This window comes from Gobius niger (assembly GCF_951799975.1).
Source record: "Gobius niger genome assembly, chromosome: 2".
Lineage (NCBI taxonomy): Eukaryota > Metazoa > Chordata > Actinopteri > Gobiiformes > Gobiidae > Gobius > Gobius niger.
The window spans coordinates 20784552-20803257 of record NC_136853.1 but is presented as its reverse complement, the minus strand read 5'-3'; the positions used below and the strand labels follow the sequence as shown (position 1 = coordinate 20803257).

Here is an 18706-nt window from a genome sequence, read left to right as displayed (position 1 = left end):
CCATAAGGGGCTGGTGCAATGTGATTTGGGCAACTCCAACAGCTGCCCCCACGACCCGGAAATGGAAAAGTGGAAGAAGATGGATGGATGGATAAATGTACACAAACCAAGGAAATCGCTTCTCTTTGGTCCTCATGGCGTGGAGCTCACATTGCTGTAATACAATCCCTAAAGACACTTTGTAAACAGCATTCCTATGTAATCTTTGCTTAAAAATCTGCCTCCAAAGATTTTTGTTTCTATGACCCATGTGACAAAGCTGGGCCGGGTATCATATTTTTATTGGCTAATAATCAATTAGTGGTCAATAACTGATAAACGGAGCACATACAAACACTAATTGTATGTGCACAAACCTTCACTTATAAAGCACTAACAACTTTGGACTGAAAAACACGCATCACATAATACAGAAGTACGACAACTTGCAAAAACTTGGATTATCCTGTGGCAGCTCATTTTGTTGAATCAAATCATCCCACATCAACTCTAAGATTGAACGATTGAACCATGGATCTATTGTAATATCGTATTGAACATGTAAAACGGCCTCCTAGAAGTGGAAACTTAGATTTCCTTGTGTCTTTGGCTCCTCAGGGACTTCACATTAACTATGACTTGAAATACTTCTTGTAAGTCCTGTAGACATTGTGATATGTTTTATGGACTTTAGCCTATATATATTAGTACCTATTTTAATAGTTTTTCTTTTGGTAACCTCTCTGCATTGTGTGTGGCCTTCAGATTGATGGGCACCACCCACTCTTTGGAGAAACTCTACTGTAAACCACCTGAGCTGGTCCACTCCACATCAGTGTTAATTTCGTCGACTAAAATATTTAGTCTTAATTTTAGTCAAAGTGATATTTTTGACGACTAAAATTGGACTAAAACTAAATTAAAAGTTTTTCAAAAAAAAAAAAAAACTATGACTAAAATGTCCAGATATTTTAGTCGACTAAAATAAGACTAAATAAAAATGAAAGGGAGAGACTAAAATCATCCAAACTTCTATTGACCGTCTGAAAGAGCCTCAGATCATTTAAATTCACGGCCAAAGGATCAGCTCTGAGCTTTGTTCATGTGGAGCAGCTCCATGAAGCAGAGGAACAAGATTAAATATGATTATAATGAATATTATCAATGCAAAGTCGACTAAATTCGTCTTAAATTTAGTCGACTGAATTTACTTGCAATTTTAGTCGACTAAAACTAGACTAAAATTGAAGATATTTTTTTGACTAAAACTAGACTAAAATCGAATTACATTTTTGTCAAAAGACTAAGACTAAAACTAAATTAAATATGTTGCATGCTGCCGAAACGTCATCTAATGAATAAATATGCTGCTGGATTTTTCTGTGTGTTTTTTTTTGCACCTCTGATGTCACTTTTGGTGGGTGCGTTGCTTCTTTTTCTTACCACTTTGGAGTGAATCAGACACTATCAGGGGCTAACTTCACACAGGTCACTAGTGGCTCACGTTTCCCTGTTATTCTTGTGTGTAGCGCCTCCCACTGGGCCGTCGTGATACAGTCTGCGTGGTTCACATGAAAACAGCACATACACAGGGCATAAATCCACAAGCAAGATACGACAACAAATGACAAAATAATATGATTCTCAGGGGAAAAAAAAGAAGAAAAAAAAGCGAAATATATATAGTTACAGTGGGCCGTTTCAAAATTCACGACCCAATGGCTCGCGCCCCCTTTACCACGTGACTGCGCTTAACCAATCGTAAACAGCAGCTTATTTCTTTGCCGCACCCAAGTGGGATGATGGCGGATGGGCAGAGCAACGGAGTAACGATACGCTTTCGGTAAAATTTGACCCAGGTCGGGGAGTAAAATAGTAACTAACAGTTGTGAGTCCGACACTGTGCACTTTTTAAACTCCGTCTCTTGATAAGAAGGTGAGTACTGTCATGAATGTTAGCCATAGCAGCCCTGTGTCTGCCGAGCTCGGTTGGTCACAATATGGCTCGCATGTCCGTCCCAGTGTTTTCGTTGTTTTGCGTTTTACTATTGGTTTGTTCACCTGGGTTTAAACTTGCTTTGCACCGAGATACTCTTAGTTTTAGGTTTTAATTTCCGTTTGCTCTTCAGGTTTGTAAACGGTGACATCGTAGGCTGTACTGTCGAAGGTTAGCTAACATTTCTTTTTATCTCCGCTGTGTCTCTCCCAACTGCCATTAGCTTCCTGCACGAGACCGGACAGGACAGCACCGCTTTTTCCTTTGGGTTTTACTTATTTTTCACCACATGATGATGGTTTTCTACGTCTGCCTTTGCTTGTGAATGTGTATTAGAGGTGCTGTGGCGGCTGATGATGATGGCCTTCTATAAAACACTGCAAAAAATGAATAACAAAACGAGATGCTAACGCTGCTGAAGGTTTACTCGCACTATTACGCACACATTTATTTTTCACAAACTGTGTGTTTCCCTGGAACCAATGCATGATGCTAGAGGATTTCTCCAGGTGCAGGAAATTGCAAAAAAGAGACAGCAGTGTGTGTTATAGACAGCTAAAGACTGCTATTGTCTTACCCCTGGAAGTGCATGTCACCATTTTGCCAAACTAACCATTCAATGGACAGTCTTGGCTGGATCATGATTATGTTTTCTGATTCCGTGTTGCTTTTCTATGATCTCAGCGGATGCCTGTGCTATGTTTGTTATACTCTTACTAGTCCCACGCCCACAGCCTTTCTGCAGTGCAGCTGTAAGCTCTCCCTTCCTGCCAATATGGGAATGTTGACCTGGGTTCTGTATTTAATTCTACATATGTTGATTGTTTTTAGGGCTGACGAAAGCAAAACAATAATGTTACTTATGTTTCTGGCCGCAGAATCGGAGCCCCATGGTTTAAAGCATGGCCCACTTCTTTATGGTGTGCATCATCCAGATAATCACCCCAGTTCTGGTCACATGCTTATGTGGGCACTGGCAGGATATAGCAGGATAATGCTATAGATATTGTCAATAGTCTCGACAGAGGCCTACAGACTTAAAAAATCAGTATCTTCAATATATCAACCACCTGCACTATGACTGTAAACCTGAGTTTTGATATTTTTGGAATTCATTTTGTATTATTTGGATATACTTTTGCCCTTTTTAAAGGAATAGTTCACAATTTTTCCATAGTGAGATATGTTCTTACCTGATCTTAGACGAGTTGATGCGTACCTGTCTGGTCTTGGTGCGTGCGCTCAGTCACGCAAAAAGAGCAAAGATGTTGTGAGCATTTGGCCTCTCCCAATGTATTCCTATAGCTCCAAACGGGGTGAAGTTGGAAGCTACCAAGTTCTTTCACGGACACGCACAAAGACCAGACAGGTACATATCAACTCGTCTAAGCTCAGGCAAGAACATATCTTAGTAGGGAAAAACAGTGAACTATTCCTTTTAAAGCTTTCTTTTCATCCACTGTGTATTTGATGGCTGTAGTTACTATTACTGATTGCACATTTCCTGTCTATTTTGCACCACTGAGTGTTTCTTGTGAGAGCTGATGGAAGTGAATTTCTCCATTGTGAGATCAATAAAGTCTTATCTTAGCTTAAATAAGAATCAGCCTGAGGCATCACTTATGTTTTCGGCACACATTTTCAGATTTCTTTCTCTGTTTTGTGAGCACTTATTCATGCTGGAAAGATGTTTCAGTTTCTAGACAGAACAAAGTGGTTTCTTTCTTTCTGGTAACATGAAGGTTTAGAGACCGGAAAGCCCACTGCTTGGCTCTCATCCAGTTTTATAAGCTTATTCTTTGCTTAACTGTCTTTTATAATGAACACAAGTCTTGATGAGGGCACATGTCAAGGTGACACGCTGTTTACCGAATGATGTGTGCCTACAGCTGGTGTTGCATAACATCTATCTCAGTCCCTGTGTTTCCATGACAATGTTTGGTCTCCATGGTATTTGCGCTTCAGCCCAGACGCCTACACTTTAGAGCTGAAAAAGGAGCTCTGTTACTGGTTTGTTCAGCGTCCACATTCAGCGGTACCTTTAGTATGATGTGGTTGCAGTGCTTAAGCTGTTAGACAAATCAAATCATTTCATCTGTGTGGTGCCTTACAAGTGAAATGGTGTTTTTGCAGACGTGTCATTTTAAGGCTTTCTCAATTTCTTCTGTTTTTGGAGAAAAATTAAAAACCCCAGGGAATCATTTATTTGTTCATTGTCATTGTATGATGTTCAAAATCAGCATTGCATAGTCATTTTGCAGTCTTTTCTTTAAACCAGTGCATGGCTGTACAGGTGGCTAAGAACTGTTGTCACTGTATGGCCCTCCTCTCTTTAGGATGTTACTTTAGCGTGCTATTTTCAGATGCCTCGTTCACAGTGTGTGTTCTCAACAGGGAAGTGCTATAGCAGCACTTAAAGGCACTCTTAGGATCATATTTCCCAATAGATTGATTCTATGGCTTCATGCAGGAAGACATGCAATATTTCCTTTACCCACAAGACTTTGTTCAAGTTGCGTTTGATTCAGTTTGCAATAAGAGCAAAGTATTTGTTATGTTTCAGGCCTAAATCTTTCTTTTTATTTGGAGAATATTTTTGAACAGCAAATTGATATGAGGATGCGGTCCATGACTTTTTCTGCCTTCAGCCTTTCACCAACATGAACAAATGCAACAGCCACACTTCATTCACATGCTGTGCTGGTGCATTTTGCCCCATGTCTGTTTTATTATTCTAGACTAGAGTATTAAGAATTGTTGTCATAGGTGGATTAGAATCATTACACTTCAGCCTTATTAGATGCTTTGTATCATGTTGACAGTGAAAGCCTTTGGGCATAATTATGTTTTAGAGATTTATTTCACAGGTCAGTTCCGGTGAAATGATGTGTCTGATACATGATTATATGTCTGATCATTTAGCCTGGCCTATTGTCCTGTGGTTCACATGGTCTTTCAGTCTGACTCAGGATGCTTCTGCCTTTCTTTGTTGTTGTCATGGTAGATCTGGCTGAACATTTTTAAGGAGCTTAATTGGACGGGGCAGCACCGACTCAATGGTTGTGAAAGCAGGGAGAGACATTTAGCAAATTGTCAGTGCCGGGACTCTGGGAGAGCAGGAAAAAAGTTTGTGAACCACTGCACTATGCTATTGAGGGGCTGGCAGAACATTTCTATTGATGCAAACTAGTGGACTAAAACCGACTGGAACAGTCCACTCGTCCTAACGCAGCCATTAACTCGTTCAACTCTATGTGTGGAAGTCATGGGAAACTTTCTTGCAGGGTTTGAAATTGTTTGTTTTTGTAACCCTTCCAGTAGAACAGCCGAGGATGAACGGCGAGTCCGGTGCAGGAGTGGTGACGGCCCCTCCTCCCACCACAGCTCCACACAAGGAACGCTACTTTGACCGGGTGGATGAGACCAACCCAGAGTACCAGAGAGAAAGAAACATGGCTCCAGACCTCAGGCAGGACTTCAACATGATGGAGCAGAAAAAGAGAGTGTCCATGATACTACAGAGTCCGGTTAGAGAAACACCTTTCATATAATCCATTATTAATCCAGTATGATTGACACTAGCCACACTTAGTCACTATAATACTCTACAGGCCTTCTGTGAGGAGTTGGAAACCATGATCCAGGATCAAATGAAGAAGGGGAAGACCCCTACTAGCCTGTTGGCTCTGCAGCAGATTGCAGACTTCATGTCCACCAGTATGCCCACCATGTATCCTGCAGCTCCACAAGGAGGGATGGCAGCACTCAACATGAGTAAGTATAAACAAGAGTCTTTGACAATGAGTCTGATGCATTAAGGCACCTTTACATAGAATGATACAGTGCAGGTCAGTCTCGTTTGGGGGGGGGGGGGGTGTCCACTGGAGTCTGAAGTGATTTGATCAAGGGTCATGGTCAGTCACTGCTCCAGACGGATTAGGGGAGAGAGAATGCACACAGAGGAAATGCAATATGCAAAAAGCAGAGGATTCCATGTGATGCCAAGATAAATGTTTAGACCTCACGTTTAGCAAAACAAAGTTATCACATTAGCAACAGCTGTTTCCTGTTAGAAACTTGCCTCATGAATAAAAACTCTGAAAGCATTTGGAATACTTCTAGCACTAGTTATACCCATTACATTCTTCAGTTTTAATGTGATGTTGTGTAGTGAGGCAAGAGTAAATGTAAAAATAAATTACTGACCATAAGCAGGAGATTGTTTTTTGATTGCCCTACCTTGAACACAGCCTCACAGCGCTCCAAGAGCCTCTAACCTCATCTCCAACCTTCAGAAACACTTTTCTGAGGGTGGTTAATTCCGCCAAATCGAGCTGAGCTGAGCTGATCTGCACCGAACGACCCCACTTACACGTGCCTTTGTTAAATTCTAACCATTATTCTGAACAAAGATTTTATTGTGCTTAAAGGTTTAGGCATGGTGACTCCTGTTAATGACCTGCGGGGCTCAGACTCCATTTCCTATGATAAGGGTGAGAAGCTTCTGCGCTGCAAATTGGCTGCCTTCTACCGACTCACTGACCTTTTCGGCTGGTCACAACTTATATACAACCATCTCACAGTAAGATGCAAGAAGAAAGTGTGGTTAATACAAAGTAAGTAAATGACTAACTCTCTCATCCTCTAGGTTAGACTGAACACGGACCAGGAGCGATTTCTAATTGTTCCCTTTGGGCTCCTGTACAGTGAAGTCACTGCCTCGAGTCTGGTGAGATGTGTATTAATGTCCTATGGTTTTATTTGTGGATCAAAGACTTAATGAATTTTAACAAATCTGTTTTTATTCATGGTGACCTTCAGGTAAAATTAGACCTTCAAGGTGAAATAGTGGATCGAGGCAGCACCAACCTTGGTGTCAACAAGGCTGGCTTTGTTCTCCATTCTGCCATTTATTTGACGAGGCCGGACGTCAAATGTATTGTTCATGTGCACACAGCTGCAGGGGCTGCGGTAAGAGACTTGATTTTGAACTAACGATAATATGTATTTAGTCTTTGAGGATTTGTTATGTTCCTTTGGCTGCAGGTTTCAGCAATGAAATGTGGGCTCTTGCCAATTTCGCCTGAGGCATTGTCACTCGGAGAGGTGTCTTACCATGACTATCAAGGCATTTTGATAGATGATGAAGAGTGTGCGATGATACAGAGAAACCTTGGCCCCAAAAATAAGGTACATATAAAAAAAGTTTCATACATGGACTGAGCTTTTACTTTTGTCTCACATCTATTCTCTATTCGTCAGGTCCTTATTCTTAGAAACCACGGCCTGGTGGCTGTAGGTGAAACTGTGGAGGAAGCTTTTTACTACATACGCAACTTGGTCACAGCCTGCGAAATCCAGGTTAGTCTTGAAAATATACAGTCATACAATGTAATGTGCTCAAAGGGACTCTAGCAATCGTTCTTTAATATGTTTGTGCTCCCTCCTAACTACTGCCCTTTCTCGACACGCCATATGTCCGTATTTCCTCATGCTCTGTGTTTTTATAAGCCTTTCACATTGGATTTCCTCATTGGATTTTTTCTGTATTCTGGTAATTTTTCTTGTTTTGTTTTTTATTTGTTCCAAATTCCATCAGGTTCGAACACTGGCCAGCGCTGGAGGGCCAGATAATCTTGTCATGCTGGACCCAACCAAATACAAGTTGCGCCCACGTGTCCCAGAGGTGGATGAGGATGGGTCGTCTACTCAGCCCAAGTGGCAAATTGGGGAGCAAGAATTTGAGGCTTTCATGAGAATGTTGGATAACCTCGTAAGAGCCTTTGTATTTCTATTACATGTGTCAAATCTACCCAAGCTTATGTTGTTTCTGTTCTGCTGTCTTTAGGGCTACAGGACAGCCTATCCTTATCGCTGCCCCGCATTAAGAGACAAAACTAAAAAGCACAGTGATGTTGATATTCCCTCTGGCCACGGTGGCTATTCATATGGGGAAGACAGTGACTCAGGGGCTCGCTCCCCACTGAAACACAGCTTCCAGCGCGGCCAGCGTGACAAGACCCGCTGGCTGAATGCAGCTGGCCGACCTGACGAGCCCTACGAGGATGGGCAAGATGGCAGCAGCCCCAAGTCCAAGCCAAAGGTGTGGACGAACATAACACACGATCACGTCAAACCCTTGCTGCAGTCTCTATCGTCCGGTGTCTGCGTGCCAAGCTGTATAACCAACTGCTTGGTCTGTGCCTACCTTATTGTTCATAGTATAGAAATTACAGCTACCTTGGTAGTGCGAGGGGGTAGGTGGTTGGCATTATGAGGCTTTGAGGACACCGAGGATCGTCTCTAATTTTAACAGTTAAAGCTTTAGTCCTCACCAATGATGTTGACACAGAAAACTGTTCATTTGTTGACTATCTCTGTTCTTTTCCTTCTGGTCTCCAATTGCGTCATGATGCCAGGCCAGCTGCCCACAGCATGCCTCACTGCATGTGTGGTAGTCCAATGTATTATTGTTGATGTTTTTCCCCAGAGGAGCAGGCAGCAGGGTGTGGCATGAGTTCCCTGAGGGGCCAAATAACTCTAGCAAGACAGTAATGTTTCTTCAAACAAGTTACTCTTCGGAATACCTTTTTTTTTTTTTTTTTCTTTTTTTTAGCACTTTTTACGTTTTCTTTAGTTTTTTATTCTTAAATATATTTATTGCATCCATTGCATTATATGTGAAAGATCCGTAGACCCATTGCTTTCAGTTTAAATGTTTTTGTAATTATTCATTTTCTTTTTAATATTTAGTTTTATCATGACTGAATTATTTTCAGAAAATAAATGTTTGCATGAATGAATTTGCTAAAAAGACACAATTTATCTCATTGTGAACCAATTATCTCCTGTTGAAATAGTAGGAAATGTTGTTGTCAGGCCCTCTGTGAGTATATCATGTTTACATGTTCATCTCACATCGATCAACCCGGCTCGGCTACTTCATCCTGAAATTGTTCCTCATCTGGCCTTTGGTTTTGCAGCTGAGCGGGCGAGCTCAGAGTAAATACAGGAATGGAGCCATAAGCTGATGCTTTGCTCAGTGAATTACATGCCTTGTATAACAGATGCTGTGAACATTTTTGCATGGCAGCTAACTACCTGCTTTTTATTGTCACCAGCAGTACAATTAATTTGCCGCAAAATCTGGGTTATTTTTTGCTGAGCATTACCAGGTTCACAAAATATTCCCGATAAAGTTCTTTCTTGTTTCACATGGAAACATGTTAAGTCAATAAGTTGTGTTCATAGGATTGTTCCAAAGCGGGCGAGTGTTCTTGGGTGTGTTTCTTATTCATCTTTGTCATCTTGTTGTGTATCAGCCTGGGAAATAACTTTGGTGATGCCAGCTCACCCCTCACAGCCACTCGCTTCGTAAGCCAGTCACCTGTCACTGCCAACCCTTCAGTTATCCTCTGTCCCCCACCTTTCTGTTCACCCACGTGTGCCGTCTTCAGTTCATCACTTTATCCACCCGTTTCTTTTGATTAATGGTTCATATCAATGATGATGACTGTTGGCTTTGTGTGAGTGTGTGGTGCTCAGGGATTCTGTTTCTAAGCTGTTCAGTCTTGTTAACGTCGACATGAATAAATTCGAGAATATAGATATGTGCTAGGACTTTTGCTGGCCATTTTATTTGGGGAAAGCCCAAATATCTCAATTTAGTTTTAAACTTAACCGACCAGAGCAATAATGAAGTATGAATGAAGCACAGATTTCAACAAACCAGTCTAATTTAAATATACCTCATCATCATTGGTCCATTGTCTTTTCATTATTTGTTTATATTCAACAGGTTTTGTCATTGTCCACCTTTTTCTCTTCAGCATGTTTTTATATTGTAAAGCCTGCATAATATTTTAGGTTGCATATTTCTGTGCTGTCAAGTCCTTGCAGGTTTTTAACCATATGTATCTTCTTTACAGTGGACCAAAGAAGATGGAGTCCGTCAGGCTGCTGTAGCTAATCAGTTTATTCCCCTCAACACCAACCCGAAAGACGTCTTGGAAATGAGGAATAAGGTACCTCTGTTTGTTCTTACGATCTTCTGGTTCATTTCATTGGGCAGCATTGCTTTCTCGCTGTAGCACCGGTGCTAAAAATGACTGGCCTGGTGGAGGGAAAGCTGTGAAACACTAAAAACTCATCAAAACATTTTAACAGACCTTTGTGTAGAAAATGGGAAACATTACCTTTTAACACGGTCACAAGTTGGACCGATACAACTGAGCTAACCACTGTATTCAGAAAACAAAATGAACAGAAAATCCGCATACGTCAAGCCTCATTCGTTTTACAAATTGCCATAAAAATCTTACCCCAATACCTTTCGCAAAACCCCCGCCCCCGAAACGGCCATTGTCCAATCATACCTCAAGGCAAATGTCGCTATCTGTCATTCTACGGATCTCCTGCTATAGAAAAATGTTTGTTTTTTTGCCTTTTTGTTGATGGCACATGGGACATCGCGGCTGCTCGTAAGAATGAGGAAGTAGTGACTTTCAGATTTCAGTCAGATGTGTTAGACGAGGGCGCTGGAGCAATCTGCTCCAATAGGTTTAGCAAGTTTGATCACTTAACAATAATGGTCATATATTTTCATTACAAAAGGACCATGACTTTTCCCTTTACTCATTAATTGTGAGAGTGAATGCTACGCTGACAGAAAAAAGACAAAGGGAGAGCGGGATATTGTACATCCAATCACACAATGGAGATAATTATTTTCACTCAAGCTTGGCTGTAAATATTGTTTAAGTGACGCTAGCCCACAGTTAGCTTTGCCCGTTAGCCTGTTAGCTTCTTCCTCCTGATTCCATTAGTGTGTATTGGTGGCTCCTACCCGGAGGCAGGGAAGTGTGGTTTTCTGGCCAGAGACACCGGGGGAGATGAACGACCCCCCCAATCATCCCATTAATACTTGTATTACCCCCAGAGGGACTATGATAAGAATTTATAAAGGTAAACAAGTTACTTAAATCTGCCTTAAAGTGGCTCGAGGGGATTCTTCTGATTTCACATGTTGCTGGTGCTTTAGCCTCGATAGATGTTGTGTCACTTTCATATATTCCTCCAGTGCATAATGCAGCCCGTTTTGCCTCGATCTGGAGGATACGGCGCTGGTATTGCATCAAAAAGAGTCACTATACCCTGTTCCAGTAGAGATTCCTACCCAGCCCTGTGCCAGGTCTGCCTGTGTAGTCGAGGTCGAACGGGGTCAGCCCGGGGCCAAAGTATGTTGGACTCATACTAATGTGACGTGAACAGTGCTGGCCAGAGGACAGCCCTCACTAAAACATACAGGACATACGAGGCAGGGTTGTTTTTGGCTGTTTGTTTTGGTCTTCATCTTTTGGACAAAAATGCTTTTACATTTTTCTAAATGCGATTGTTTCAGGCGACGAAAACTCAATAAAAACAAATTTATGTCCTCTTCTTCACACCTAATTTTACTGAGGCAATAACAAATTTAACACAAAATGTATGCCGGTCCTCAAATCTAGTTTTAAACTATAGGATCTTTTGAACACTCTGTCACATGAATGCATTCTGTCATGTTTATCTTATTGTAAGTTATTTTACTTTCAGATTCGTGAACAGAACTTGCAAGATGTAAAGACTGCAGGTCCCCAGTCTCAGGTTCTTTGCGCTGGAACAGGCGCGGATAGAACCTACGTCCAGGTCAGTCTGCACACACACGGTACCTATAGTGTTTGTCTGTTGACTTGATTCAGTTTTAGTTAAAGTGGATCCAGGAGATCCAGGAGTAATACCTGTCACCAAATCTTAGTGTAGGCCCCGTACTCTTGGAGCCTTTAGAGACTTTTGTAACTCTGGCATTATTCTTTGACAGCAGACAAAGTCAATCTGGCAGGTGAGTAACTTATGAGAGGTAACCGCGATCTGACAACTTGCCAGCTCAGGTTATGTCCACAAGTCATCATTAATGAACATGATTTAATTTTCAAAGGAAAAGCGTTTTTCTTTTTGCATGAAGCTGCCTTTTGTAATTTAAAACCCATCTTCTAAGAATACGTCTGGTTTGGCATGATTAAACCCTATTCATCTTTTAGTTCCCAATGTATTTACTTTTCCTTATCAGTTGCTATGGACAAGAATAAGAATATGTAACAATATGCTTAGAAGGTATAAAGAAAAATATGTGAAGCAGATATTTTACTTGTGTGCATATTTTTGGTATTGCGCATGTCCTGAGGAAAAAAAAAGCAAAACTCAGCCATTGCTTAGCTCCATTTTACTTCTTGTTGCCTCCATTTTGCATGCATTTTCAATGTGTACGTACTAGCCGAGCAAAGTATATTTGTGTACAGAGGTGGAAAGAATTTAATGTTTCCATGGGCATTTGGAACAATTATCTGAGGAATATTGGCTTTTCGGTTACAAGCTATTTCTACCCTTTGCATGGGACAAATTTTCAGTCCTCGGATGAAGTGAAGCGCTCTTTCCACCTTTGTATGGTGGATGGTGTTCGCACACATTTCTACTGATCCCCCCAAATATTAATATTGCTGTTCTGGTACCTAAGAGTTGGGTTGTTCCCTTCACTGGGTTTACTATTGCAGGACGCCCCTCTGTCTGACTGTACTGATACTATTGATGGCCTTGATGTGTCCGAGGGGTCCTATAGTCCTGCTAAATCATTTAGAAAGGTACTTACTGTCACAACCAATTCTTTTCACCTGTATTGCACATCTCTCGATAACAAAACAGGGCTTATTGGGTCTATTTGTTTCCCTCCATTTATTGTGGCTGGACAAGTTATCCATTTTTCTTTATCCTATTGTGGGTAAATCTGGTCAGTCTGTATAATTGTCAACGGCCAATCCTGTGACAGTAATAGTTCATGGTTTGGAGTTTGTGAGGAATAAAATGGAGTGTGTTTTGTGCTAAATAGAATGAAAGCATTTCTTTGTTGTTTAAGCTGAACAACAAATATCTCAAACCTTATTGGTAAAAGCTGTTCTTGTTTGTTAATATCAATTAAAAATTGAGATGGATCACAATTTTCTTCCACATGTTGATCAATCTTCTGGCCAGATCGCCCAGCCCTAGAAATGTGTCTATCTAGATCAGGGGTTGCCAGGGTTTTTTGTCATGTAGAATATGTACATTTTGTTTTAAATCTTTATACAAATATCCATTGACAAAAGTTTATACCTGAGGCCATAGGCTTAGGTATAAACTTGTGCTGCGCCGCATGTCCACAGGTTTTGACCTACTTTGGGTGCATTTGGCTCTTGATACCTGGCAACCCTTCACTTGATGGTTTTCAAATTTCTAAATGGATGTGTTCAATTAATTTGAGTTTAATAAAGACTAAATTACCTGCACACAAGTAGTGAGAAGAGAATGTTTTTTCTCCTCTTTGTGCAACTGAGGGGCTGTATGTGTTCAGTGTTTATCTTTTCCACCTCTACTCACTGTCGTTCCTCTGTGTGTCCTGAAGGGGGAGTTGGTGACTGCGTCCAAAGCCATTATTGAAAAGGAGTACCAGCCCAAGGTTATCATCAGTAAGCAGGGTCCCAACCCCTTCACCAAACTCACTGACCAAGAATTGGACGAGTATCGCAGAGAGGTTGAGCTGAAACAGAAAGGCCTTGAAGGTAACACAGAATATCTGCTTTGATGAACTGTATTTGACTCTTTAAAGCCGCACTGCTGTGTATTCCATGTAATATTTGTGCATAAGATCAACTAAAATGTTTTAAACATTAGCAAGTGAACATGTTTCTTATAATTTGCTGGACTCAGATGTGTTTTTATTTGTTTATTTGGTGAAATGTATGGCTTTAACTAACTTAAAGCTGCCCTAAGCTAGACCATTTGCCGGCCCGATATAGTTGCATTTTCATATCGCATCACTGGATGTGCCGCCTTAGAAACGGCTCCACACCTCTCCCGCCTCACAGTGCACTCCCAACACACCCTCACCTGCCCCGCTCCGTGTAAACAAACTCATGCTCAAATATTTGAAGCAGCAGCAAGAGTTTAGCATTATGAGAGAAGTTTACCAAAGACCGGGAAATGATAATGAGGGGGAGGTTTAGTACTGACACCTGCTGGAGGAAAGCTTAAGGCAGCTTTAAACAAAGGTCTTTTACAGAAGTGAAAAAAGTTGTTTTTGTTTTTCACGCCGTTTGCTGGATATGAAGGGACACTCTGTGATGTTATGTTTCTGTCCACACGCACACACACATTTACAGCCCGGGCCAAAGAGAGCCACAGAGCGGGATCAACCTCCAGCCCGCCCTGTCCCGGAGCTGGCCTGACACCCACAGCAGGGCAGTCTGCGTCAGTGTCCCCGTCTCCACAGTCCGCTACTGACTCTCCCAGTTTAGATCGGGCAGCTCCTCCGCCCGCTACACCGGCCTCTGAGCTGGACTCGTGTGCAGACGGGCTAGGGGCGTCTGCAGATGACGTTTTTGCTGCGACAGAGGAGGAAGTGTCCGCTCCCCAGTCCCCCCATAAGGAGTTCCACTGCGCCGTGCTGCGAGCGCTCAGCAGGGAGCCGGTAGTGGTAGAGGCGGCTGAGGCAGTGCAGGCCACAGGTACACAGGAAGGAGTGGAGTCCTGCTGAATCCTCCCCCTCCCGCTCAGCCCTGGTCTGTCCCCACTACATACCACCTCTATAGCTGGGGCTCTGCTGTGTGCTGTCCTTTCCTGGGGGTCGGGAGCCTGCTGCCATTGTTGTTCCTTATCCTCGGTCTCATCTCCAACCTCTTGTTTTTGTTTCCTTCCTTTTTCTCTGATGTCTTTTTCTGAGGCATCAGAGCTGAGCAGAGTCCCCTCTCTGTGTTTTGATTGGACAAGGAGCTATGAAGGACAGCATCAATTTGTTGACTTTGAGGCCACATCCCACTTGATATAGTCATAATCTAAGGAAAAGTTATATTTTTGTACTTATCCAATCAGAGCGATCACATATGTGTGCACATAAATACTGATGTCACCTTTTGTTTTTTCTAACTGTTAGTTAGTGTTGTCCTGAGTCGTCATCTATACTTTTTCTTTTTTGCTAAAAACACCAGGAATTGATTGATTTGCCTCTTGGGCATCTTTTGGGGAAGATATTCTGTAGTGACCTTAAGGCTATCTCTTTGTGAATAAGCTTTCCTTCCCATGATTTGGTGGTATGTTTCTTTATGTTGCAATGTTTTCTTTCCCAGGGGTAACATGGGGTACAACGAGTCATTTTTTTGTGTTGAGCTTGTTTTGCAAATGTTTAAGTTTTACACTAATTCTTTAAACACTGTCAATGGTTAATTTTGTCCTCTGTCTTTTAGATCCAGAACAAATGGTTGAGCTTGAGGATGAGGCTAGAGAGCCAAAGCCCGCCTCCACTCCCCCCAGCACCCCGGTCCAGGCAGAGGAAGGTACGCTAACCTAACAGCTGCAGCCTGGTATCATATGTGCTGCGTCCACCCTTTGAAATGGTCACTTTCCAGTCGTGAACACGGGAATCTGGAGACTCCTCTCCGTCAGTCGGCCTGCATGTATTGGAGCCTGTTCATGTTGTGTTATTTTTTTATATATTAATAATAATACTATGAATGTGCTGTGTGTAATAATAGGCCAAGAGATAATCATAGACTTTTGACTTTTGTTCAAATTTCCTCCTCTTTTCTGTTTTGTTTTCCGCTCTTGGTCTTTATTACAATTGGATTACACCTCTTTTAGTAATATCCACAAACATCCTCTTTAATATTCTTAAAATTAAAAGTAGTCAATAAAAGGTGTAATCTAATGAGGGGAATGTTGTGAATAACATGCCTCTTGGTGTATGGATTTTCATCTACACCATCATCTCATACTTCATAATTTCCAGACAAATCAAGAATGGCCCCCAACCATTCTTTTTCAAATCTCCTGATGCCCTTTTTTTTAACCTTTTACTTTAATTCAGTGCTTGTGGTTTGATCTGCATCAGACGTTTGTTTCTACTTGTGCTTTTTCTTCTTCGTGGCTGCGATTACAATCAGGAGATGGAAATGCAAAAGAGTACCTGTTGCCATAGTAAGTACGTACTGTTCCACCTGCTTCACCACCCTCCTATTAACCAGCCATCTCCCCCCGTCCCGTGCATGGCTAGCCAGTCTGTGATCTCTACTAACTCGCCGATCTCTCTTTCTGAAACTCTTTACATGCTGTTGATGGGGATTATTTCAGAACTGTATCTACTTGTATTTATTTTATCTAATCTTATCAAAACAAAGAAAAACACAACTTTAAATAATAGCGTATTGCATTAAATTTGATGGAGTTTTGGAGTAACCCCTGCAACAACATCTAACCTTCAGCTAACCTTTTCCTGATGACTCTTTTAATTAACCAACCTCACACAAATACACCGGTCAGTGTCAAACTATGTTCTATATCTGTGTGCATAAACAATTCACTGTTATGTTGGTCATTGTTTTTACAGATGAATCCTTTACCAGGTACTTCAATGCTTTGTTGACTAAAATGTGCTGCTTTTTTAAAACCCCACTGTTATTAGTTTCTGTGTTGTTGTTTTGTAATATTTAAGTGGTTTATACCTGGAAAAAGCCTGTGATCATTTGTATGCCTGCTACGACGGTAAAACTAAACTAAATCTTTTGGCACCGTAACTGCATTTGTAGTTCTAACTTCTAGTGATTTTTGAAATTTACGACATGCCTTTAATTCATACTATAGTGCAGCATTTTTGCAGTGATCTTTCTTGTGATCAAAATCCAATCATTAAAACCCCAACACTCTCCTGCTAAGTTTAGCCCTGTTCTTTGTGTTTTTGCACAGGCTGCAATTGAACAAGAGAACCGCACTTATTAAGTTTTCCCTGTTAAAGTGAAGGTAAAAGGAGAATGCAGTGTGGAAGCTTGTCTCAATTTGTGCTCGAAAACTAAGTGTTTGGGTACAGAAGGGAGTTTGCTTGTTGGGATGGAAGGTGATTAAGATGCCTTTTGGCTTCTAACATGAGGGTTGCATGAGGACTTCTGCACATATGTGCGTAATAGCAATGCTTAGGCTGTGGGAGCTGGAAAGAACTAATATCTTCTAGACTTGTGGACTAAATAGTTGTTGTTTCTTTTAATGCTTAGCTTGATTGTTGACTAATACTGTACTATGAGCCCAGATACTTGGCTAATGCCATTAGGTCAGTAACATTTCTTGTTTTTTTTGGTCCCTCCCTCAGAGTCTTTACCAGAGCAAACCTTTAAGGATGAGAGTGACGCTGCCACCCTGAGACAGACCCTCCCTGACCTGACCCCTGATGACCCCTCTGATGCTACTGCGCCCCCTGCTGAAGAGTCCACTCCAGTTGCTGAAGAGTCCGCTCCAGCTGCTGAAGGGTCCGCTCCAGCTGCTGAAGAGTCCGCTCCAGCTGCTGAAGAGTCCGCTCCAGCTGCTGAAGAGTCCGCTCCAGCTGCTGAAGAGTCCACTCCAGCTGCTGAAGAGTCCACTCCAGCTGCTGAACACCCTGCCACCGCTGCTGCTGCAGCAAACACGATTGAGGGGGAGGAGCCTGCAGAAGGTGAACACGAGGGAGACGAGTCCCCCAGCAAGTCCCCCTCAAAAAAGAAAAAGAAGTTCCGTACTCCTTCCTTCCTGAAGAAAAACAAAAAAAAGACTGAACCATAGCTTTGACCGTCTCCATTTACAGTTGCTTCTCGCTACTTCAAACAAATTAAGCTTCTCATGCAAATGTACGACCAGTTATTGTTTTTCTCCTTCTGTTAGCGTGTGCCAACTTTCTATACAATGTACACATTTAATGACCTATTTGTTTTTGGTGTTTGCTTTGAGTAGAGCGCTAATGCATTCAGGCTAGCCCGTCTAACCTTTTAATGCATGTTTACAAAAACATGGTATGGTGGTTTCAAAGATTTTAACTACCGTTTTTGTTTTTATATTTACTGTTGTAACCACTAGAATGTAATGGGATTGTACTAAGTAAATTCATTTCAGTAAATAATGAATGAATCATGTATCTTCATTTATGGGTTACTACTCATATAAAGTGCACCCTCTGGACTGTTCGTTTTATTTCATATTTTTATTCACCAAACCTCAAGTTACGTTATCTTTTTTTTTTTTTAATGAATGGAAGTTTAAATTCCAAAAAATAAACAACTTTGAAGCCTGTCCCATTTGGGGTTGTCTTAAACCCTTTTCATATGCCTTACTGTGACGGCCACTATGGCCCCACAAACGAGAGCCCTAAGCAATAAATCAAAGTAGTGAAGTGTTTCTGTTTAGACCTATTTTACCTTTTTATTTACAGTGACGTATTAACCTATTGTCTATAAATTCCTCATGTATTTAATTCCCTCCGTATGTGTGTTTATTTCCAGCTCTTTGAAAGCCTCATTTAAAAGTACTCACTCTTCCATCACTTACTGCTTTGGACTCAAACCACTTTGAATTGCCACCTGTTGTCTAAAACGTATGCACTGTTTAACACCAACTAATCATTGTTATACAACTGCATGAGTATCCATATTTTTCATAGCAACTAGTAGTTTGTCACTAACCATAACCAATAATGTGATTATACGGTGACTTGAGGATCTTGAAGGACTGTATGTAGGAATTTGAGTGCTTGGATAGTCTACTTTCTGCATTGTCCCCCTCCCCCCTTCTCATGTTTTTGCTCATCACAACACTGCATCTTACTTCAAATAAACCTTGTCAATGTACCATAAGTAAGACTATTATATGTCAACT

General features: G+C 41.5%; 1 protein-coding gene across 10 annotated transcripts; it reads left to right on the top strand.

The window, feature by feature from the left end:
* The first annotated feature begins 1743 nt into the window (after window positions 1-1743).
* Window positions 1744-18262, top strand: add1 (adducin 1 (alpha)). Of its 10 annotated transcripts, none has more exons than XR_013792648.1 (19): window positions 1745-1915; window positions 5294-5502; window positions 5587-5749; window positions 6406-6557; window positions 6624-6704; window positions 6797-6946; window positions 7022-7165; window positions 7238-7336; window positions 7575-7748; window positions 7824-8171; window positions 9904-9999; window positions 11567-11659; window positions 11832-11852; window positions 12562-12648; window positions 13446-13602; window positions 15283-15372; window positions 15979-16012; window positions 16778-16831; window positions 17175-17310. XR_013792648.1 is itself a non-coding variant. In XM_079552109.1 (18 exons), coding segments are annotated over exons 2-18 (2085 nt in total). In that variant the 5' UTR covers window positions 1745-1915; window positions 5294-5307; the 3' UTR covers window positions 17176-17310. The 10 variants fall into 10 exon arrangements, 8 of the variants coding, with proteins under 8 accessions (XP_079408230.1, XP_079408235.1, XP_079408236.1 ...); XR_013792649.1 differs by having other exon boundaries at window positions 15979-16016; XM_079552109.1 differs by lacking the exon at window positions 16778-16831.
* Window positions 18263-18706: the final 444 nt, after the last annotated feature.

Coding starts and splice junctions, on each gene's coding strand:
- add1 (XM_079552104.1), top strand. CDS start 5,308: ATGAACGGCGAGTCCGGTGCAGGAGTGGTGACGGCCCCTCCTCCCACC. Junction 5,750..6,405: donor GATGGCAGCACTCAACATGA/GTAAGTATAAAC, acceptor TTGTGCTTAAAG/GTTTAGGCATGGTGACTCCT. Junction 11,660..13,445: donor CGGATAGAACCTACGTCCAG/GTCAGTCTGCAC, acceptor TGTGTCCTGAAG/GGGGAGTTGGTGACTGCGTC.